The sequence below is a fragment of the Excalfactoria chinensis genome, chromosome 1 (assembly GCF_039878825.1).
Source record: "Excalfactoria chinensis isolate bCotChi1 chromosome 1, bCotChi1.hap2, whole genome shotgun sequence".
Lineage (NCBI taxonomy): Eukaryota > Metazoa > Chordata > Aves > Galliformes > Phasianidae > Excalfactoria > Excalfactoria chinensis.
Window position 1 is genome coordinate 139756970 of NC_092825.1, and position 25534 is coordinate 139782503.

A 25534-nucleotide genomic window follows, 5' to 3' on the forward strand; every position below is an offset into this window, starting at 1 on the left:
AAATTTCTAAGTCCTCATAGGTTTTAACATTTACCATTGATTTTTCTTTTTCCTTTTGTCCTCTCTGGCACTCAAGCCAAGTGGCACAAGCCACAGCTTTGCCAGAGAGCATAGAATCATAGAATCATAGAATCATAGAATTATCCAGGTTGGAAAAGACCTTGAAGATCATCAAGTCCAACCGCAGCCTAACCAGTACCCCATCTCTAAAAAAAAAAAACAAAACCACTCTGCTAAATCATATCCCTGAGTACCACATCCAAACGGCTCTTAAACACATCCAGGGATGGCGATTCAACCACCTCCCTGGGGAGCCTATTCCAGTACCTAACCACCCTTTCTGTAAAGAAGTTCTTCCTAATATCCAACCTGAACTTGCCCTGGCGCAACTTGAGGCCATTTCCCCTCGTCCTGTCACTTGTCACTAGTGAGAAGAGACCTGCCCCACTCTCACTGTAAGAACCTTTCAGGTACTGGAAGACAGCAATAAGGTCTCCCCTCAGCCTCCTCTTCCTCAGACTAAACAGCCCCAGCTTCCTTAGCCTCTCCTCATAGGGCTGATTCTCCAAGCCCTTCACGAGCCTCGTTGCCCTTCTCTGGACCTGCTCCAGTACCTCCATATCTTTCTTGTGCTGAGGTGCCCAAAACTGGACACAGTACTCGAGGTGAGGCCTCACCAATGCCGAGTACAGGGGCAGGATGACTTCCTTAGTCCTGCTCACCACACCATTCTTGATACAAGCCAGGAGAGCATAATACTGGTTAGACAAGATAGGTAAACAGTAGTTTCAGTTTTCCTCTCATGCTGTATTTTTTATTAGTATAGACACAATGCTAATGTTTACTGAAGTTAGGGAGTATGAATACGAGTAGGAGCTGACAGCATGGCTGTGGTATGAAGTCAGATTTCTCTGACCCCGTGGGTGTGTGTGCTGGTCACACCTTTCTCTGACTAAGAACTGTTAATATTAATCCCTCCTTGTGCTCTCTAGGTGAATCTCATATCTTTTTGTTTGACAGCCTGCAGATTCCCATTGAATTGCTACAGTTTTCTTAAGAAACTGAGAACTGGTGCATCTGCTACCAGAAAGGACTTTTTTCAGCAGGGGCAATAGATGTGTAGAAGGACCTGCCACATCTGGATCAAAAAGAATGTTTATGATGACAGGCAATGTAAACATTTGTCTATCTTTTTCTCTCAGATTTAAAATCTCTCTAAAAAAAGGGATTGTCTACCCCACAATTTTGTGGGATACTTACACAGGAAAATGACATCTTTCTCACTCATCCCTTGTTAGAACTGCAATTTTATGAACATAATAATACTAAAGCTCAGTGAACTAAGGGTATGACATTACTAAGAATTTGTTTGAGTCATAACCGTCTTCTGAATTATTATTTTTCCCACTAAATCTGAATATGTATAGAAATATTTGGTAAATCAATTCTTTATTACCTTGCATTTGAGATGGATGCTAAACTTCAACATTTCATTTTTCTCAGATGGATGAAAATACAGAGGACAGAAGAAATAATTTAAATAAAATACTAGTCAAGTCTTTCATCACTGCGACTTCAATGCACCCCTAGCTTTTATTCTGATTTTGAGTTCTGCTGAATTTCAGAGTTGAGTTCAGATATTCAGTAATAACTTACAGATTCAATTTGTGGATCATTCACATATTATATGAGAAATCTTTAGTCTAACAAACCACAGTATTCTTTTAATTAATGCTGTTTTATTTATAGAAGTTTGTATAGTAATTAAATGCTAATAGGTTTTTAGTGTATATTGTACATAATTCATGCAGGAAATTTGCACATTTGAACTAGAAATACTGGTTCTGATCCATTTTATTTTGTGTTTATCTGACTATTAATATCTAATACAAATTAAAGTATCCTATGGAGAACCTATGTCAATTTTCCCTTTCCTCAACCTGAGGTAGCCCATCTGATTTATAGTAAACATAAGCAGTTAATTATTTCATCTTGGTATGAATGTAAGTATATTAATAAAGAAGATTGTGAAACATAATTTATGACAGACTTGACATCAAAGATACTTTTTAATTATAAGCACTGGAAGTAGCTCAAAATCGCTGTATCTTTAACTATGGTTTCACAAGTCCTGGGCTGCAGTATCAGACAGACACACAAGCATTTGTGCAGCTGCTCCATGAAGCAGATCAGGAAAGTATCCAATTTTAAATTAATGCATAAGGAAAAATATCTTGCATTAGCTTCCCACTCCAGCAGCCACAAAAGCATCTGGGCTTCAGTCAAATTCCTGACTGAATCAGCTGAACCTCTATTTGCAGCAGGAGCCTGAGCACAGATTAAACCAAAATACTTAAAGGTAATGAATATGTCTTCTTAATATCTGAATTCACATTCATGTTGTCTAACTTTAGGTGCCAGCTGGAGCACCCAGACAAGCCACCAATGAAGATGGAGAAGTTGGCTCATCTTCTGCAGATATCTTTCACTATTGACAACAAAGCAGCCCAGGAAAGCTGTTAGCTTAGGTGTCTCAATTAAGTGGAAAGTATCTGGGTTTGGAGCCCTTGTGGATTTAGGTCAGTTACTCAAATGCAATCCCTTTAAATGCAGACAGTGAGGAGTATAGTGACCTTAGTCTCTTTCTGTTGTTCATGGAAAAAGATTAACTCTAGGAGTCTGTCTTGGACAAGCTATGCTATCCTTTCTTTCTAAAGTCTTCAGAGGGACTTCAAGTGCCTAATATAACATGGAATATATTCATCTGATTTTCTAAAACGTAAATCACTAAGCACAAGCAGACAACAATAAACAGCTTTAAACAGCTAAGTCAGATTACTCGTCTCAGAAAAGTCCTTCAGCATGTCCTCAGTAGATGACATCATTACCTCAGTGTTTCCACCACTCAGCTGCCTTGACTGGCAATGTCAAATCACCAAGCTAATTTCAATAAGATGTACTCTCTGCTTACCACATCTCAGATGAAAAAATACAGATACTGGATGAATGAAGGTGGCACAAATACCTATCCTTTCTATGACAAATTAGTAAAAAATTAAAAGTATAACCTGAACATAATTGCATATGTTACAAAAGCTCCTGTTTTTTTCTGTACCAGAGGAGATGACAAAAATTGAACTTTGCTGCGTTGCTATACTTGTAGGTTTAAAGCTAGAGCAGTAAAACACACACACACACACACACACACACACACACAAAACTGTTCAGCAATAAAAGTTTCTTGAACTACCTTTCCTTCACACTGATACCAGAGGCATTCAAAAGCAAATGTTTGTAACCTTTGAAGGAAATGTAACTGCAATGTTATTTAATTTTCTTTTCAGAATAGAATTATTAATGAGGCACTACAAGCAATCTTTCATGGTTATTCTTACAGGATTTTTGGTGAAAAATTAATATAGAAAAGAAACCACCAGTATTCAGTTGAATGCATTTATAAGTGTGAGGGTCAAGGGCAAGACAGAACTTCGCACAATACTTTCCTTGTGAATAACAGGTGAGAAATCTGCCAAGCAAACTACTTCAGTTTCACATTATCAACAAAGTTGCCTTTTGAAAGTGGTTGGTCATCTGCTATGTTTGTTCAAGTTATCTTTGACTGAAATGCGCTCCCTGCTTAAAAAATGAATTCTATTTTCTTTAAAGAGCTTGAGACTCCTAAGAAAATCCTATTTCATTTGAATTCTAAAATTTTAGGGGAGAGGTTTCAGGAAAAGGTAAGCATCCATATGAATGCTTTCTGATGAATCCAAATGGTATCAAATTAAGGCAAAATACATACTGAAACCATGAATGCACATTTATTACATTATCTTGTGTTTTTAACATATTCATATTAATTATTCATATTAAACATTGAGAGCATACAATTTTATCACAATATATGGCACGTCAAATAAGACTCATGTTTCAAGTCCAGATCAACAGAGAGGCATCACCCAGCACTCCTCTTGTCAGGATTTGAATCTGGCTCCAATGTATTTTAATGAAACCAATATCTAGAAAAGGAAACCTGAATTTCCAAAAAATATCTGACTGGCTTTTCATTGACACATCCATTTGATTCCATCCATCAGACATCAGTCACATTTCTTTGTCAAACAACTGACACCAAATGACTCTTTGCAGAAATCAAGATGCTTTCCAGTAATTACATGCCTTTGATTTCTGGCCTCTTATCATGGCAAAACAGCTGTGTAACTTCAACAAAGTCCCTTTAAAGGCTAACGCTATATCAAATACCTTTTTGCTCTTATTTCAGAAGCCAGATTCCTGCTTGCATTTCAGTATGCTGAAGGTATGTAGTAAAGTTTTCATATCTGACAAGTAAAGAATAATTTATTCTTAAAGCCTCACAGTGTTTAGATAACTCCTAAATTAAGAATGTTAATGATGTTATTGTCTATCAGTTCTACTGCTATCAAAATTATTGTCAATAACATCTGCTCTAAAACAGCTTAAGTGGTCTTCAGTTACATAATCACAGACTTAACAGCACAAACAGAGAAGCTTCAGAGTACCTATAACAGCCAAGGAGGCACAGCACAGGATCTGCAGATCTCCAGAACAGCTACTTGAGTAGTTGTGAAATCCAATAGCATTATACGTCAAGTGATATACATGGCGAAAAGAAATTCTGCTTCATGTGTAAAATTGTGCCCTCAACAGTTGACCTGGCATAAGATCTTAAGACTGCAATAGTTATTTCTGTGAAAAATTCAGCTTAATTCTCTAGCAATTTAAAAAGTAAATACATAGTAGGTACTCTTAGAAAAGTAACAGATAGCAAAGCAGGAACCATAATATGTTGTTACCTAAATTGATGCTCTCCTGTGTTTTGAATACTGTGCTCAGTACCCTACTGACATAGGCTTTGAAATTTCCCATCACTAAAGCTCCCTAACTTCTAATCATAAATAACCTTATCATATGTCCTAGGAAAATCATAGTTGTTTATCCCTGTCTGGGGAAGAATGAGATTTGTTGACTTCAATTGCTTCAACCTACATTTTTTTCTGGCATTTTATTTTTATAGTTTACTAAGGATACTAAGGAAATCTCTGATAACTGAAGTTGTAACAACAGCCAGTATCTGAGAACTCAGCCAAACAGACTCAGATGAAAAGTAAATCATAAATTTTAATGATCAAAGGTGATTGGCCGCTAGAACACAAACATCTCAAATAATTCAGTTCAGATTTAGCATCAGCTTTTGGAGATGCACTGTATTCATTTGCCAGCCACTGCCTTACTTTATTAAAAAAAAAAAAAAAAAAAAAAACTTGCTTACCCAAGGTGTGCTACAGCAGTCAGATTCTATGATTCTATTTTATCCTTAAAAAAGGTGAATGTGAACATATGAAGACATTCATGGTAGTACAGACTAGCATTAAAATAGTTCCTTGAAAGATGAATAACATCAGTTTCATCAGAAGATTGAATGCAGTCTCCCCCATGCACATTCTCCCACAATATTCTTCCTCATAAATGAAGTTAATGGAAGACCAGTGAATAACATTCTCCAAACTCTGATTTCATATGGTATGCTTTACATGTATTTTAATTACCACAAGGCTCATGAATTTTTCATCCTTAGCAAATCTTTTCAAATCATACAACATAATTTCAGTCTTCAAGTGACTTTCATTTATTTTTTTCAGCACCACAGACCTGCATTTCACTGTCATTTTTGTTCTGCACTCAGTTTTTATAAAATAATTTGACAAGGCTTTTTGTAAGAATAAATAAGGGATTTGCATATCTCCCAAATTTCTTCTCTTTCTCTTTGCACTCTCCATCATGATTCACTGATTACCTAACTGAATTTGGAATCAACTTCTAAACCAGATAAAGAGCCTGAGATCCATCAATGAAACTCCAGACCCTCAAATTCTGCAACAAAACTGGAGTTAAAGATTTTGGGTAATGTTTAATTTATTGGAGAAAAGGGGATCAACGTTCTTCAAGACAATCACTTTGTTTGTTATAACAATGTAAGATACTTTCATCCACTTGAAGTACTGCAATACTACTATTTTACAATGAAGAAATATCTTCAACCCTTCCTTCTCCATTTTGTCTTTAGGTTATCAGCTTAAATTCTTAGTATAATACATGAAAACAGTAAATATGGAAGCAAGCAGTTATGATTTACTATTAAGTAAAACTTGGTTATTCTGTACACGTTTCTCCAGTGAACATTATTTCACTAGAGAAACTACATTCTTTAGTAAAGAACAACAGGTATTCTTTTTTGCTATCCACTTTATCTTTTGTGATTCATGACTCAGTGTTACTATGGTAAGTGTACAGAACTGAGAACACGCTTATTTGAAAGAAGAATGCAAGGATGACAAATTGCAAATATTGTATAATATACACAATCATTAAAATTTGCTTAATTTTGTTATATCACTTAATTTTGTTAAGTCACTAGGTTGGAAACCTGAGAATTGGCCTTTAAAACAATACCATGTCAGAACAATAGTTATGTTACAGTAGAATGCTAGACTGAACCACAGCATACTACCATTAATAAAACCATAGATTCCTTACATGAACTAAGAAGTCATTTAGTTACCCTGATCAAATACAGTCTCTGTAAATCCTAGCTGAAGTTAAGCAATCAGAAGTATAACAGTGATACAAGCAAACTGCTTTTCAACATTATCTTAATGTGTGAGTACTTATAATTATATTTGTTCTTGGTGCCTACTTCTGCTTCAAGTTTAAGGAAGGTATCAAAGCTGCACTGATGGACTGCAGGAGAGAAGTCAGAAAATCTTTCAGTGAGCTTGTGTAGATGCTTTTATACTAGCATTTCAGATTATGTCACAGAATGGTTACACAGTTCACAAGCACAGTTCTTTATATATGAATCACAGAATCGCAGAATTGTAGGGGATGTAAGGGCCCTCCAGAGATCATCAAGTCCAACCCTCTTGCCAAAGCAGGTTCCCTACAACAGGTCACACAGATAGGTGTCCAAGCAGGACTTGAATATCTCCAGAGAAGGAGACTCCACAACTTCCCTGGGCAGTCTGTTGCAGTGCGCTGTCACCCTCACCATAAGGCCACATCCAGCCTGGCCTTGAATGCCTCCAGGGATGGGGCAGCTACAACCTCCTTGGGCAACCTGTTCCAGTGTGTCACCACACTCTGTGTGAAAAAATTCCTCCTAATACCTAACCTAAACCTCCTCTGTCTCAGTTTAAAACCATTCCCCCTTGTCATATCATTACTCAACCTCATAACCAGCCATTCCGCACCCCTGTTTATATGCTCCCTTCAAGTACTGGAAGGCCTCAGTGAGGTCTCCCCAGAGCCTTCTCTTCACCAAGCTAAACAAGCCCAGTTCCCTCAAACTTTCCTCAGTTTCCTCAGAGGGACTCCAGATGGCTGAAAGCCATTTGAAACATCTTCTTGTACTTGAGATAACATTAAAGCATGTGTTTTCATGGGACTTTTCACAGTATTAAATTTTTATCATTATGTAAATGATATAACCTTAGCATGGCAGGCAGAAGTGGGCAAACTAGAAATCTGTGCTGTTTAACAAAGGTAAAAGCCAAATTCATCATCCAGGGATGATGAATCCCACAGATCCTGTGATGATGTCTGAAAATCAGTTTTGCAAAAAAGGTCCAGGGGATCCTGGTAGACACCCAGCTAAGCATGAGTCAGCAAAGGCCACAACCAGTCTCTTGGACTATATTAGAAGTCATGCTGCCAACAGGTTGTGAGAGATGAACCATCCCTTTTATTCAGCTTTGGTAAGGCCATACCTGGAGTACTGTGTACAGTTGTGGGCTCCCCAGTACAAGAGAGGCGCTTTGCTATCAAAGACAGTGCAATGACTATGGAGAGAGAACTACAAAGAAAATGAAGTGAATAAGACAATGAAAGGCAAAGAGAACTGGGACTGTTTAGCTTAGACTTAGCCTCCTATTTATTTCCCGGGAAATGACAACAGATACAGAGAGAACAATAACTCTATTTGATAAGAGCAAATTTTCAGCTACAGAACACCATTTTTCAACATAGTCACCATCATTTGCTATGTATTTTCAACAGCCATGATAGGACCCTGAATTCTGTGCTTGTAAAAATCTGCACCAGGGGAAGTGACCCACAATCACTGTTGACACTGCTGAAATGCACCGCCCACTGCACTCACATCCATTGGTTGGTCCCCATCAATGGTCAGCAAGTGTCAATGAATGTCAATGGGGGTCATTTTATTTTACATGGAGGAATTCAACAACACATATTTGCTTCATATGCACTTCCAAGTCAGGCACTGTTTGATCAGGCTGCCCCTCTGCTGACATGTGTCACTAGGTACCAAGACGTAATGGCACACTGGTGGGAAGGTTCAACTTCTACTGCCATACCACCAATATGTGCCTCTGACATTGCGGGCCAACACAAAATATGTGTCATGGTATTATGATTTTTGGTTATTGGTATTCCACATCATAACATCACATAGTACACTTGGAGTTAAAGTATTAATGCTCCAGTTCTGGGCACCTGTCTGGAAGAGAAGAACTACATACCCCACGGGGCTTTGCGGTCAGAGAGTGGATATAACTCCTGTCAAGGTCACCTGATGACCCATTTTCCTTTGGTTCTCCTCTCTATTGCTCATCTTGACCACACACATCGCCTCAGCACTACTGTAAGGACCATAGATTTCAGATACTCTCTCATTATATTTGATTTATTAATTTCAGTTCTAATTATATTGTTTTATAGTGTGTAATCTTGCATTCTGATACCGTATTTGTTAAATATGTATAGTAAATAAAGACAACCAGCTGATTAATTGTATACATGAAATGTTAATACAGTCTTTAAATCTTCGCCTCCCTTCTGTTATTTATTAATTTTAGGTTGCAATCGGTTTTCTCTTCTATGACTTTTCTTTCTCCTTCATCCTCATTCTCTAATTCTATACTTCTACCATTATTTCCCTGAGGTTTGGCTTTTATGATTTATTCCAATCTGGTTTATTAGCTTTTTATTTCATTTTTATTAATCCATCCCCTATTTGATTGCCTTGATCAGTACACTCATATAAGTCCATGCTTGGACATTTTTTAAAGGTCACATTTAATTGGCATGGACATATGGATGCATTTAATTATTTAAGTGACTCGTATAAATATTCTTGATTGTTTCCATGAGAGGAACTGAGTTTTAAAAAGAAATGCAAAAAGCTTCAGACTAAGTGCAGCTTCCCAAATCTGTTTGACAGTATGTTCTTGTTCCAGTTGCATTAAGTACCATAGCAACTGCAGGGAAAGAAGTGGGATATCAAATAACTATCTCAGCTAGATAAGTAAGCATGTAGTTAAAAGTACAAATCCATTTTGTTTCCCCCTGCTACTTTGTTTGTTCTGTACCTAGTTCAATAAGTGTGATGTTCATGATCAAAGTCTGAAAGAATTGTTTGTTTGCTTTCTAATTCCCATCCCAGGCTCTAGTGCCTGTATTGGTGGCACTGTGAAAGACTCATTATTCAGTCCTTTACTTTTTACATACAGTGTACTTAAGTAAAAACTGCACACTATTAACACAGCTATAGCCAGGCACTGGAGGCCACAGAGCTACCTAATTCCACTTAAAATAGACTCTCTCAGAGCGTGGTCAGGCACTGGAATAGCCCACCCAGGGAAGTGCTGGAGTCAACACCCCTGGCAGTGTTCAAGAGGCCTCTGGATGAGGAGCTAAGAGATATAGTTTAGTGGCTTGTGGTAGCAGTGGTAATGGGAGGACGGTTGGGCTAGATGATCTTTCATGTCCTTTCCAAACATTTGATTCTACAATTGCATAACTGATCATTCTTCATTTGTTACAAGATCAAACATCCCTAGCTCACATACAGACACCAGATGTGAGCATCTGCAGTCTAGAAGAGTGAACTAGGAAACTTCCATCCAAACAACATTGTTTGTCATTCTCTAGATTATGCAGGACATTCTACACAAACTGGCAGGTATGACAGAAGGCAGACAGGATCAGCATCACTGAAGTTGTAGGTTCGAAGGATGGACAGGACACCCTGCTTCTAAAAATACACTAGATATATGTCTATTACATGACTGAAATAAGTCCAGAATCCCGTCCCAGTAAGTTGTTGCTAACACCTCTTGGAAAGCCGTACTGCATAATTTTGTTACCTCTTTTTGTTTTGGTACAGCTGCCATCCCTTATTTCCTTCTCTTCTAACTTCATCCTACTTCTGTTTGCTCATACTTTTGGAAACTCAGTAACAGAACCAAGGAGTTCAAGTTACCACCCACTGAATGATTGCCTCCAAGTTTTATTCAAAAGTAACTTAAAGTTTGTTTGATAAAGCCAAGAAAATAAGTGAGAAGAAATACAGATATCTGTGTTTTTTCTTAAACCACAGGAGTCATTAATCCATTTCACAGTAAGGACTAAGCATGTTGACTGTAGCAAGGGCTGTATTTAAACCTTAAATTATAATAAATACCCAAGAAAACATTATAAAGAAAACAGCAGGTTCATGATCACCAGGTGTAAGGGAAAGAAAGAAAGAAAAAAAGCAGCTTAAGGCACCATTAAGTATAAAATGGAAATATTAAATGAAAATCTAAATCTTTCCCAAGGGGGGTTACTCCTACAAAAGTTCCTCAGATATTAGCTTCTACCTATTAACAGAGTAAAGGAAAAGCCCTTGAATAAAATAAATTACAAATCTTAATCCTCTACTTTAATGGAAACTCTTAAATTAGGTGGCTATTTCAGGTTAATTTTACAACAACAAGTTATGAAGAATCAAATTCCTCTTGGAACTGACCAATATTGAATTTACAGCTTTCTCTACAATGCCGACAATCACAATAAAATCATAATCAGACAGTTAATAGCTTCAGTACAACAGTTACACAGCAAAAAGTAAATGATAATGGAGTCAGGAAGCAACAAGTGAAAGCTTTCTTTGTACATTTTACCAGTGATGTCCTAAACATGACAGTCATGGACAGCTGCAGACTAATTAGGCAGACTAATACAATACTAATACCAATAGAATACCAGCAGTGCTTCCAAAAGGGAGAGAGCAACTCATCTTTAGCAATATAACAATACCTAAGCTTCAAAAAGTGAAGGCAATTGGATTCAGGGTTATGGTCATAAAATGGTCATTAAAGCTAAGCCAATCTGCTAACGCATTTTAGCAGTTACTGGAAAGCCAACTTCCTAAATTTGTACAAAGTTAACACACTCCCCTGTTCATCCAAGTGGCCATAAGTACACATTAATAGAAAAATGACAATACCGTAGGATTTTGTCCTCAATGTGTGAACTCTATATCCTTTTTTATCACACAAAACCATACACTGCCACTATTTCTCACATCTTCCCAACTCCTGACCAATATCTGTATTAACTGATGCCTTTCAAATTCAGAGAAAACTGTGTGGTGTGTAGGGAAATTGCTTAAACACAATTCCACAAACAGCCCAAACAATTACTAATTTGCCATCTTGCACTGGAGCAACTGAGGCTCAACCCTCACTATTTTATTATTATTATTAGCATCTCTGAGTCTTTTTTAGAAACTCAAAAACTCAGAAGCCTACACAACTTGAAAGAAATTTGATCCCAGAAATGTATCTCAAGAACAAACACCCACGTTTCCATTAGAACTAAAAATTAAGAGGCAAATTGCATATCCAAACCAAGCACAAATGAAAATGAACAAGTTTGGAAACAAAAAGCAGAAAGCCATACCTTGAAAAGCTGCTGCATTACGAGATATTAAAAATTTTAATGTAGCACTAGATGTTTGAAGCACTTGCTGTATATCTTGCTTTGCCGCAGTCTGATATCTTTCCTCCATCTTTTTGGTACAGCATGTTGGATTTTTAGAAGTACAAACCTGGAGATCAACACCTAGAGAAAGAAACAATTGCAATGATTAATATGAAATAGAAGTTCACAATAGACAGAGAAAAGAGTTGTTGGTTTTTTTCATGTGTGTGTTTTAGGGTTTTTTTTTTATTTGTTTGTTTGTTTTTTAACGTTGGTATATACATTTAAAAAGAAAAGAAACACCCAGAGTTTTGAAGACATTTGGTGTTAAACAAATTTAGATGATGGTAGCAACTAAAATTCTGGAAAGAGTACCCTTACTACAGTTAACTGGTGTCATATAATAGCATTACCTTGACACTGTAATCTTATTCCAGCTGTGAAGATTGCTAACTAGTGTTGGTAAAATACAAAGGACACACATTGTACATCACCTGGAATACTGACCTGCTAGCTCATATGACCTAGTCCATAGCCAGCATTCTCATTCTGTAAATCCTGGGCTGAAAAGAGCTAACTACTACTAAATATAACAAACAGAACAGTGGAAAGCCCGTCCCTAATGGGTACATAATAAACATATTCATATCGACTCTCATATGGAGTAGTCATAAATCCTAGTCTAACCTATTTTATAATTTCTTTCTCTAATGACCGGCATTCCCCATGTATGTAAATTGTTATGACAATTTACTACTTCACTAACAAGATGGGAAAAGCTTATAGAAAAATGAACATAGAATCACAGAATGGCTTGGGTTGAAAAGGACCACAATGATCATCTAGTTTCAACCCCCTTGCTATGTGAAGGGTTGCCAGCCACTAGACCAGGCTGTCCAGAGAAACATCCAGCCCATCCTTGAATACTTCCAGGGATGAGGCATCCACAATCTCCTTGGGAGACCTGTTCCAGTGCATCACCACCCTCTGAGTGAAGAACTTTCTCCTGATAACTAACCTAAACCTCCCCTGTTGTCTCAGTTTAAGACCTGGAAAGTACTGGAAAGCTGTAATGAGGTCTTCCCAGAGCCTTCTCCAAGCTAAGCAACCCCAGTTCCCTCTACCTTCCCTCATAGGAGAGGTGCTCCAACCCTCTGATCATCTTAGTGATGATTATCCTCTGGACTTGCTCTAAGACCTCCACATCCTTCCTGTACTGGAAGCCCCAGGCCTGGATGCAGTACTCCAGATGGGGCTTCACAAGAGCTGAGTAGAAGGGAAATATCTTTTCAAATGTTTGGCAGACTAAAATTCAAGAGGAACAATTCAGTAATGTATTTCTTATTGTATAGTAAAAAACATCTTTTATGCACCCTGAGGATTCAAGTCAGAATACGTGGTTGTGGAGGAAGACAAAAAGAAAGAAATTCTAAAGTGGAACATCTGTATCAGCCTTGCCTTTATATGTACTTTCAGCTATTACACCATCTCTTTGAACTTAACATTTTATTTCCCTGCCACTAAATCTACAAATTATAACTCCTGTTAAATTGACTCTTCTAATGTTTTTCCGTATTTTCTCTGATAAATCGTTTTATGTTCTATGTTATGAATATAACATAAGTAATGGGAAAAGGGAAGCCTTACATGGCTTGTACTTTTCATATTCCATTAGGTACCTTACATAAATCAAGGTGTTTTAAATAGTATGTTCCAAAAAGCTCAAGCAGAAAAATTAAGCTACTGAGCAGAATATGCTGATGATACTAAATTGGCTGGAGAGGCAGATACACCAGAGGACTGTGCTGCCATTCAGAGGCAAATCAACAGGCTGAAGATTATGGGCAGGGAACAATACAAAGTTCAACAAAGGCAACTGCAGGATCCTGCACCAGGGGAGAAATAACTCCATGCAGTAGTACAAGTTATGGACTGACCTACCACAAAGCAGCCCTGCAGAGAATCATAGAATCACCAAAGTTAGAAAGGACCTAAAAGATCATCCAGTCCAACTGTTAAGAAAGGACCTAGGAGTGCTGGTGTGCAGCAGGCCAGCCATTGGCAGCAGTATGCCCTTCTGGGCAATGGCATCCTGAGCTACATTAGGAAGAGAGAGGCCAGCAAGTCACTCTGCTCTTATGATTAAACTAATATAAAGCTTATAGCAATTTTAACATGCCTAGATCAGTTCTGCTGTTAGCTCAACCCTTTCAGCTCCACACTGGATGTCAAAAGGACTTTTGTGATTAAATCTGGCAGGCAGCTGAGCACCACACAGCCATTTGCTCATTGTCCACCAGGGGGATAGAAGAGAGAACAGGAAAAAAAACAAAAACTCGAGGATTGAGATGAAGACAGTTAAATAGCACAGAAAAGGGAAAAATAATAATGGTGGTAAAAATATACAAAACATACTTGTTACTTAGTTGAAGAAGAAAAATTTCTTAAGTAAGTGCCTGGATAAAAGTTCATTCAAATGAAGTCTGGAAAACTGTTTTATCCTGCTTTCCTCTTCTCATTCGAGATACTTGTAAATGTCTCCTTCTGATGGTTTTGTTTTCTTTCCTTTTCTTCTCCTGTCTGTTTTTTCTTCTGCATCTAAGAATGATGGAGAGCAGGAAAAAAATCACCTGTGGAAGATTTGCAGTTTACTAAGTTGCTTCAACTATGATTGAAGTGGCAGAGTACATTTTTTGGCTTGCTGACCCTTACGTGAAAAGACATCAGCAGCCACAATGCAAGAAATCCAAAAATCCAACTAATGAAGCAACCCTTCAAAGTGCATAGAGTGTTCACTTGAAGCTGATAATTCATGAACCTGTGATCTTACTGCTGCTTTTTCTTGCTTTGAGTTGAGAGTGAAAGGGCAATGCACAGTAATGAGAGCACAACTGTAGAGAGAATTACCAAATTTTAGCCTTGTCAGTGCCACAGCAGTGGGATCCCATGGAAATGTCACTGCTGGTTGCTTTAGGAGTATGAGTTCTGTTAAATGCTTTGGGCTCAGGACACAACTTTGACTTCTCCCTCTGGTACAGAGGTGGGAGGATTCAGAGACAGAGGCTACGAGGGAGCTGCAATGGACAACAGGCAGTAGGTGAACAGAACTACAGGGTCCTGCTATATAACATGGCACAGATGGTTTACCTCCTCTCTTTCCTTGTGCAGTTTGAAGACTCTTACACACTTCAGTTTAGTTGCTACTGAGGTTAAGATATAGATTTCAGCACCGACTGAATTCAGTAACTGTTAACTATAGATACCCTGAAAGCATTTCTTGAGAACTTACAACATCAAACAGCATGCACTCCTTTAGGCCACACATTCATTTAATAAAGCCTTTAGGCTTTTTGAAGAGAACCATTTTTTTCTTATTTTTGACCTTCATCTGAGAACACATTTATCACAGTATTTTCACTCAATTCCATTTCTAGTCCATTCTAGTCTAGAATATAAGAAATGCCTGATGTAATCCTCAGGTATAATACATAGTAGTATGTTTTACTACAAACATAAAGGCATTGCATTCTACGGAACCAAATCACAATATTTAATGAATTTTAGAGAGTTTACCTTTTAGTTAAAAGGTACAGCTGCCTTGAAACTACAGCTTTTCCCTAGTTTTACAAAGGACAAGTAAGGTATAATTTAAGCAGTACATGATGTGTTCTAATTTAATGAATTTTAAGAATATTTACATCAGATTTCATTTTTTTCCCTTTCCTGTGATGTACTTATAAATTTAAATATACACACAACTATTTGTATTTCTTATAGTTATTGCAAACATTTCATTTTTTTTATAATTTTTTGTGCAGCTACGGAAACAAAAGACTGATTGCGTACTCTACTGGTACAGTTAATTTCAGTAAATCAGTGTATTTTAACATTATCAAATGAGAGAAATCATTCTTTCATAACCTTTATAAGGAGTCTTTCATAACCATATAAGGAGTTGTAATTGTTTGCTATAATGCTGTAGAGGCCTTTCAGTCTTTTCTCTACGTTAATCCCACATTACTAACATTTCTATTTCAGCTGCTTCACGGTACACAATGACTACTTACAATGACTATTCGTAAGAAAAAAAATCTAAATCCAGTATTTCCTTCCCCAGATCCTCCATGATGACAAGTCAGTTTAAACTCTTCTATATGTTACGTAAAAGATATCATACAGCCATTTCCCCTAATCTCAAGATTGTGTGAAGATAAATACAGTGTTTGGAAAGTAATCGTTTAAAAATAATTTTCTGAACTTTTGTAATTCATAAAGAGAAATAAATAACAATAAAAAATAGATCACATCATTTACATAATAGATCTGACAAAAATGGTAAGCTATTACTGTTACTTAGTAAGTAACAGTAGCAGAATACATTTACCATGTTGATGTTCCTAAACAGGACAGGCATGTGTCCCAAAACCCAAACGATAGCTCATACTCATGTCAGGGGTTTGCTTCCCCCATACGTCCAGTAGATTTGTCTAGAATTCTAGTTGTGGAGGTTCAATATAGAGAACAACTAGCAAATTAACAAGTGTGAATAATTAGAGGTCCACTATAGTTTTATAATCACAAGCAAAAATTCATTTGCCAGTAAATATCTCATCTACCACCAAGAGTACAGCTCTCGCAGAGATTTCTGATCCCCTTCCACGAATGGCAAGCATTTAATACCATATTGCAATTTAATTGACCTTGAAAGAAAATTTAAGTTAGGACTGGTTACATATATATAGGTTATATTTCATAATAACATCATTCCATAATAAAATCATAATCAATAATATATTCTTTAAACAAATGCAGACAATTCAAACTTTCAGCAGCCTGTCATACTCTAACAGCATAAAAATTTCCCTAGCCAGTAAATAAATATCCTCAATAAAAGAAGAAAGCCTTTCAATTCAGATTTAAAATATCCATACTCGATTCCTGATGTGGATGTTTTGGTGAAAACTTCCTTCAATACTGACTGAAAAATAGAACCACACTGCAACAGTTCAGTGGCTTGTGTATTTGATAACAGTTTTGAAGCACCCATTTTTAAATCAAGTTCCACTTCACTGGTTATGTTCTCATACCTGAGAGCTTGGGTTTGAAATAGATATGAAAAACTGTGCATTGCCTCAAATGAGAATGACAACTCTAATATTGCTATGAAATCCACTCCAAACTTGAAGACTGTAAACATAAGGCCTAGTTCCAATTTAATCAGATTGTTTACAAGCAACAGTTACTCCCCAAGCCCAGTTGCTGCATTTAGACAGTATCTAGCGAAGGACCACATAAGTTATAGCCATGCCATCTCTTACTAACCAATATTTATAGCTGAATTATCTGGCATTGACAGATAATGTTGAAGTGATTTCCCAATATAGCCTTAGCATCTATTTTGAGAAACCAAATACCATGACACAAATGTTTGACACATAACAGTAAATCCATAAAGCCAAACAAATCAGATCAAAGTGTTAGTACTGGGTCTCCTGTCACCACTGCAGAACCACAACATGCTTTGGGCATGGTGTTGACCTGCATTATGTAGCAAGGATAACTACACTAGCTCTCAACCTTCTGGACATGAGCCAAACTGCGCCACTCAGACTCTGAACCAGGCATCAGTACCTGGCACTCTCTTAAACAACTGATCCTGATTTAATAAGCAGCTAGAAAGCCCTAACAGTGATGGAGGGGGAACAAGTTCCACCAAGACGCTAGTCAAAACCAGCAGGGCTTGACCTGAGCACTAGCAAGTGGCAGAAGTGGAAGTAGATGCCAATCCTCCTAGCAGGGATGGCAGCACCAGTCTGCAGACAGGACATGGTGCCATGGCGTCTATGCAGAAGAGAGGTAGAGACATGGGCAGGAAACAGTCTCTCCCCCCTTCCTCAGGAGGGGAACAGAGGGGCAGGTGCTGATCTCATCTCTCTGGTGATGGCAGAAAGATCTAAGGGGACTGCCTGAACTCCAACCATTGTGTCCCGTAGAGCCAGAAACAACACACTCCATTGCTAGCCGCACCCAAAGGCACTGCCCATATAATAACTGCCACGGTGTTTTCCTGTTGTTCTATTAAAAATAAAGCAGAAATGCATTGGTCCCTCAGCAGGAAACCCTCCCAGCCCTGTGGCTAGCCCACCTCATGCACCCCCCCAAACGCCAGCACAGGACCAGGCTGTAGCCATGGTCCTGGTAAGCAACTCAAACCCCAGTGCCTACCCCACAGCTGCCCCAAGTCTGCATCCCCACACCACTTACCTCTGCTGACTGAAACATGCCCTGCAAGGCGCATCTGCCTGAACCAGTGAAAGTTGGGGAAACACAGGCAATGTTGTGGAGATGGGCTGAGAACAGCTGCCACCAGCCCTACAGCACTATGCAAGCAAAATCTTGCTAAAGCCTCCAAGTCTCATGAACATGCTCAGCTAGAGACCAGGAACAAATTAGGATGGGCAAAGCTCTGCTGGCACCCCAACATATGCAGTGGAGGGACACGAGGTCACAGTCCATCACCTGGTGATGTGACGCACCATTTTACTGTGACATCAAAACTAGTTGCCCAGGGTGCTGTCACCCCGTGGAAGCCTGCCCAGCCCCTCAGCTCTCTAGTGAGCACCAGCACTGCACCTCTACACAATCACTGGAGCTGCTGTAGTGTTTCTGTCAGAGTCCCCCAGCAGTCACACAGCCCTGGGCCTAGTGTTCCCCACACTGACCCCTCTTAATGAGTGACAAATGTACCCCTCCGAAGTAAACAGCAATTTCTTTTCTTTGAAGCAATGATTTCTTCTTTCGTACAAAGTTAAAAAAGCTGATCTTGCACAAAGCCTTTGTGCCACTTTCCCAGTAAATATATTGTGAGAGTCTGCTATTACATTTTAACAATTAACATACACAGCATCAGCTCACATGCAGTTCTTTGTGCATATGGGTACATGTGCATAACTCTCACCTACTATTAAAATTAAATAACTTAAAAATTAGTTATATTAGCCAAATTGCACATAGTATTTTCATTGTTTGGCACTGCTTAGCTTTCAAGCTTTCTACTATTTTGTCTTATTTTGTTTTAATTGATTCTTGAATATTTTCTTCTTCCTTTGATTTTCTCAAGTAGCATATTTTTTTAACATAAATATCATTACCAACCCTAAGGGAACTTTGTTTTTACTTTAAGACTGCTAATCACGCACATACAAAGTACTTTTATTGACCTAATTCTGTTCTAGCTCATTAAACACAGCTGCCTTCAATGATCAGGGAAAAAGTAACTGAATACAACATGTGAAAGAGCCCAACCAACTAAAAATGGAGTGGTTGCTCAAAGTCCACAGAAGGGTTTTGTAATTATTCCATTAAAATGCTATTGAACAAGCAACAGCATACAGGACAGTGATTGAGGAGAGCACATCAGCAACTGAATCAGGTCTTTCAACTTCAGAACAATCTACAATGAAAAACACATACTTTTACATGTTTTTGCATGTAAAAATCTTATTGTCCTAGGCAAGAACTGTTTTTGTCAATTGGCAAGTATTCTGAAATACAGTTAGAAAGTTTCCTAACTGTAGGAATAGTGGCTCTTTTCAGTACTGAATTCTGAAGGCTCTATGACTACAACTTATTTTTTAACCAAGCCCAAAGCAGAGAGAAAAGTGAAACAAATTATCCTTCAATAAATAAACATTAAAATATACAGTTAGAGTCTAGGAAAGATTTTATAACTGGAAACAATCTCCACGAGAGCAGAAAAGAGCTCAGCAGGAATAAAAAATAATAATCCAGAAGAATAATTCTATCTATTTCCAGAAGATTTGGAACTGATTTCAGCCTTTGATTCATGGTCTACATCCAACAAATCCATATTTTCAGTAACTTGGGATAAGCAAGTGCTGGCAGGATGAGGATGTTAATGACCAGAAAGCGAAAATACCAGACATGGTAAATTTCTGCCTGTCTGCTTAGGTGAATGCTTTTATGAGATCAAATCCAGAAACTGAAAAAATCCCAAAACAGACCCAGGATTGTCACGATAAACAGTCTTTTAAGAGACAGCACTGAAATGCCACTGGCTGGAAGCAGTCATTCAAACAAGCAATTTACTGCCAAACAGATTTGCAACCTGTATCACGCTTGAGTCTTTCTCATGCTCATCCTTTAGTATCTATTTGTAAACTAATCTTTATTACAGACACCACCCCGCATTAATCATTGCCATTAAGATCAGTGCAACTACTGCAGCACTGCTAAACAAAAGAGGTAAGGATCAAACTCAAGCACATGACCCTGAACTGTCCACCCTGCCAACTTCTTTGTGGCTCCATTTAGATGGCTCCAGAAAGTCTCTTAATGCATTTCTAGAGAAGATGCATCCAAACATGGCTTTCCAAGGATATCATAGGCAGCACTGGTACAGGTTTGGCTCCTTCCTAGCACCCTACAGGATCCCCTTCCTACTGGCAAGCATCCTAGCAATATTCTTCTTACATTTTATAGATCCAGAGGTGAAATGCTACCTGCATTCAGGAGCTAACAGCTTATGCTCACAAACATGAGAATAACACAGGCAGTAATCCTTACAAAACACAGATGTGATAAAACGGACTTCAACAACTGATAGCACTGCACAATCCACTTCCTGTCCCTCTTCAAATCCTTTTCTGGAGATCTGAACATGTTCAACAATTAGCAGAAGCACAAATGAATTCTTGATTTAACCTCCAGTAAAGCCAAAAGCCAAATTCCCTCAATTTCAACTGTACTGGAAACCTAAATTAGAATTCAAAGAAGAGTATGGGGTTTCGTCTGACCCAAACATTAAGCTGATTTTACTGCTATGTTAAGATGAACTAGCAAGAATATTTTAACTTTTTCTGACATTAAGACAATCTTCAAGCATAGCTTTTTGCCTTGTTAATTCAATTCTGTATGTGGAACTGTTTCCAAAAAGTCTCTGCAATAAACTTCACACCAATATAAACATCTTCATTCTTTTAATTATGTTTTTTTTTGTTTGTTTGTTTGTTCTTATGACACCATAAATGGTCTCCAAAAGATTGCTGAAGAGAAGCCTAGATTGGTTACTAAAATTAAAATAACCTGCTCAGAGTTTGGGAAATAAATAAAATAAAATAAAATAAAATAAAATAAAATAAAATAAAATAAAATAAAATAAAATAAAAATGGGATTGATTCTACAATTCCAGGAAATTTAACTTTTTTTCAATAAATCATTGAACTTAGCTTTTTGGTGCCAAGAGAAGCCTGATGATCAAATCATTGTCTTGACCAGTTGAGGAGCTCTAGGCATCACTGGCTGCTCCAACCACCTGCTGCCATCATCTACTCCCAAAATGCATTGGGCCAAGGGCTCCCATGTGCTGCCCACTCTCACTCCAGGAAGCACCTCAGAGGATGGCAGCTAACAGTCCTCCCAAGATCTTCCAGAGGCTCCAATAAACCTCAAACAGTGCTAGATGCCCACTCAAAAACAACCAAACTGAGATTCCTACATGAAGATCTAAGTCCTATTTTCTCAAGTCAGCGCCTACATAAAGTTTTTATGTACAAGGGCGTATGTTGATGGTAAGACAGTAGACATTGAACCTTCCCACTGATATCCCATTACATGTTGTTGCTGTGTGACAGATGGCAGCAGAGGGTCAATCTGACAGAATGGAGTCTGACATGGAAGTGCATGTGAGGTATGTCACTGAATTTCTCCATGTCAAAAACAAGTAAAAATCATTTATCAATGCTTGCTGAACTTCTGTGGAGCTCAAACAGTGGATGTGAGCACACTGAGGGGTTGGTGGTGCATTTCTGCAGTGGCAGTGGATCACCTCTGCTGGTGAAGAATTTTACAAAAGCAGGATGGAGGATCTTGTTTGTCACTGGTGAAAATGCATAGCTAATGCTGGTGGCTATTTTGAAAAACAGTGTTTTGTAGCTGAGAATTTTCTCTATCAAATAGTGTGATTGTGCTCTTTGTTGTAGTTTCCATGGCAATAAATAGGAGGCATTACTTTTGGAGTGACCTACATACATAAATCACTACTACAGTTCTTTTCTCCAGGCAACACATTTCCTCCTTACTCTCAGTAAGGCATGGAGATAAATGATGATGACAAAAGTACAATAGTTACACCAGACTATGGACAGAGAAGAGCACAGCAACAATCAACGTATATGTCGTTCATACTAATGTTACTCATACATGCAATGAGCACCAAACGTTTATGCCACTAATCGGGCTTCAGGGTTATTTTGTTTGGTTTTTTTGCTTGCTTGTTCGTTTGTTTTCAGACAAAATATCTACATTTGCAAAGAACCTATCCAAGCAGGCTTTCCAACAAAAGCATTTGTTTTCTTTTTGGTGAAGGTTATGATAAAATCTTAAGCTACAGACAAGGTAATAGAGCCTTGGATACCGTTATGTGTACTTGTGACTTAACTACAGTATCATAACAGATGATCCTAAACCTATTACAACGTTACAGAGTGCAGTTCACAACTCACTCTCAAAAGCTGTACTCCGAAGTGATTCCTGCAGGAACTGATATAACGTAACTAATCACCACTTGCAGAATTCATAAAAACTACACAGATTACCTTAAAAGGGGAAGAGACAATCCACGTTTTTAAGTAAGGTGGATGTTAATTCAACTCTCGCTGCACATAGAAGTCAGTTTCTGTTGAGAAAGCACTGATTCACATTTACTAATCCACATTTAAACGTGAATGGATTTTACACATAGGGATATTATTATTTAATTATGCACATAGAGAATAAAAGTATTTTCTGTCTCTACGTCCCCAACCACAAAATTATCCATACACTGCATTTTGAGCAATTATGACTGAAATCAACTAACATACGAGGCTGGGAAAACAAACAAACAAACAAAAACAGCACAGAAATCCAAGAAAGTACTCATTACTTTCATGATTTCCACTTTAAAAGTTTCATTCGCAATACAACGCCACGATGCACTCAAACTTTCATTATTTAAGACGTTACATCACTAGGAATTTTATCAAGATAACGTGCAGAATATGCGCACATCTACCGGCTGCAGCTGTGCCAATCCTCCCGTGCCATTGGGCGCTCACCCAGCCGCCAGACCCACGGTTCTTCCCGGCTGGCCGGCGACCAAAGCGGGACTCGCAGCTCGGTGCTGCTGCCACTCCTTCCCGCGTGGCCCCCCGCGTTCCCCTCACCTGCCCGCGGGAACTCCGGGACGCCCCTGAAGGAGCCGAGCTGACGCAGCTTGAAAACTTTCCGAACAGCCTCGCAGCTCCGCGGCTCCCCATCCCGGGGATCGGGGGTGGCCGCAGCGGTGAGCAGCAGCAGCAGGACACTGAGGCTTCGTGCTTCCATGCCCGTCTGTCCTCGCAGAGACCGCGGCTCAAAAGCCCCAAAACCCTTCGGTGCCTGCCAGCTCGCCGCTCGCCAGCGCCGCCCGCCGCCCCCTGCAGGCGGGGCCCTCCCTAGGGCTGGCGCTGCTCCCCGCCCGCCCCCGCCTGCGAGGAGGCGGTGGAACGGCACTGCCTGCTAAGGAGTGCGAGGATGGATGCCGGGATCCCGCAGCCCGGGGTCATCACACTAGAATCATACTAGAATTACGAACCCCCTTGAGGCACTTATTTTAAGGACATGCTCACCGATACAGCTAGAAGTTTTTCCTTAGGTTGTGAAACTGCCCGAGATCATCCAGCGTGCTTCAGCATGAGACTGTCCCAGCCTTCACTCCAATCCTGTATCCGTGGCAGCAATTTAAACACAAGACCGCAAAACTGTGAGGAATGTGTGAATTATTCTGAGCACCCACGTGAACAAGGGTAACATAACAGCACATCAGTTTTTAAAACCTGTATTAGAAATCAACTGCTTAATTGCTGAGCAAGGCAATAAGGCATTAAGTTAATACTGTCTACTGAATGACAGCTTAATTCATTACCTGTGGAGAGAACTACTGTTTCCTTTCTCTCAGTCATCTGTACTCATGGACCTGGCAATTCCTTTCTATCAGCAAATTCCAACATAGAATATTTGAAATGTCCTTTAATAGAATTTGTTCTACTTTCCTCCTTAAAGAGAACACTTCTGAATATTGAAGAATATGACTGGGGAAAACAATTTGGATGTGGGAGGCAGAAAGCATAGGATCTTACTTCGCAACTTGAAGATGGTAGAGGAAATCCTGAGAACCACGAAGTGATTCCTCAGCATGTAATACAAGACACATTCATTCACAATAAAGATACAGAAATAATTTATCAGAGGAGATGGGGAAAGTCTTGCCAGGTAAGAAATGTAGACAAATATTCTTTTTAAAATGTGAATTTCTTGAACTATAAAGAAGTTTGCCATCAGTAACAGATGATCCCAGAGCCCATGGATTTAAAGCAAACTGGCATTTTATCATATCTCCTATTGGTAACGACTCACTGAAACTTCTCCAATTCTACAGGTTAAGAAATCAAATTTCCATCTTCCATCTGTCTCTTTATTTTCTCTTGGCATACAGCACTAACTTAACAACTTACATAGAATTACAGAATTACCCACATTGGAAAAGACCTTGAAGATCATCAAGTCCAACCACAGCCTAACCACAGTACCCTAACTCTAACAATCCTTTGCTAAATCATATCCCTGAGCACCACATCCAAACGGCTCATACATACATAGCTAACACTCTTCTTCAGACTGTCATCTTGCTTGTAAGCACTGAAAAGCCTTTATTTGGCTGTGCAATGCTCCCTGTATCCCTTTGGAGAGCTGCTATGAAAATAATTTTCCTTGCTTTACTTACATCTGCTTTTCTCATATCCTTTTTGCCATATCAAGCACAAGCCATTTAGCTTTGTTTGCAACTCCCTTTACTGTTCCCATCTAATCCACAATGCTAATTTCCAAAGGACTGCAGCACCTGCCTCTACCTCCAGCTTCCAAGAATGAAAGTATTCCTTCATTTATCTCCTATTTTGTTTGAACTACTTTCAGATACCTGAACATCTGTTAACATCTGTTGTTTGTTTTGTTGTTGTTGTTGTTGTTGTTTTCCTTAAGTCATTCTTCAAGGCTTTCTTAGTTATGAGTTCTATCTATTATTTTTACATACATCACATCAGTTAAGGAAGTTCTTATTAAAACCACAGACTGCTGTGTTTACTACTAAGTTCACATCATGTGCCTGTGGAAAATTTAGACACCTCCTTCTGGACCAATCCACACTCTTCATAAACTCTTCTTGGTTCTGATACCATCCTCTTGCTTTGAACTTGGTGGGGAAACCCAGCACTCACACAGAACTCCTTGAAGATATAGAAACAGCAGGAAATGAATAAAAAAAAACTTTTCCTCCTCCCTCTCCCCCCACCCCTCAGTCACACAGAATTACTGTGCAGTTGCTATGGTAAGTATATGAAGGAAATCTTATTTTAGGTTGGGATAATTAAGCTAAAAGACCTGAACTGAAAGAGCTGTGCACCATTTGGATTCATAGCACTATCCTGTCTGCTACCAATGACCCTATAAACTTATATGAGGCCAGTAAAACTTCGCATGCATCTCTAAGTTGACCTCATCTACAGATCCATTAACTGCTTTATTTAAAGAGTTTGTACATTCTCAAACTTTTGTAATACTGTTACCTATAAACATGGATCAGAGTGTGGGTTTTAATAAATTTATATATATATATAAATGAAAGTGTCC

The 25534-nt window shown here is 38.6% G+C and overlaps 1 protein-coding gene across 1 annotated transcript in view; it reads right to left on the minus strand.

Moving 5' to 3' along the window:
- GPC5 (glypican 5) overlaps positions 1-23269 on the minus strand; it is a 532643-nt gene extending 509374 nt beyond the window's left edge. Inside the window, exons 1-2 of the mRNA XM_072355922.1 lie at positions 23032-23269; positions 11785-11946 (exon numbers count right to left, since the gene is read on the minus strand). Coding sequence (XP_072212023.1) covers positions 11785-11946; positions 23032-23191 — 322 coding nt within the window. The 5' untranslated portion in view covers positions 23192-23269. The remainder of the gene's footprint in view (positions 1-11784; positions 11947-23031) is intronic.
- Between the last annotated feature and the right edge of the window lie 2265 nt (positions 23270-25534).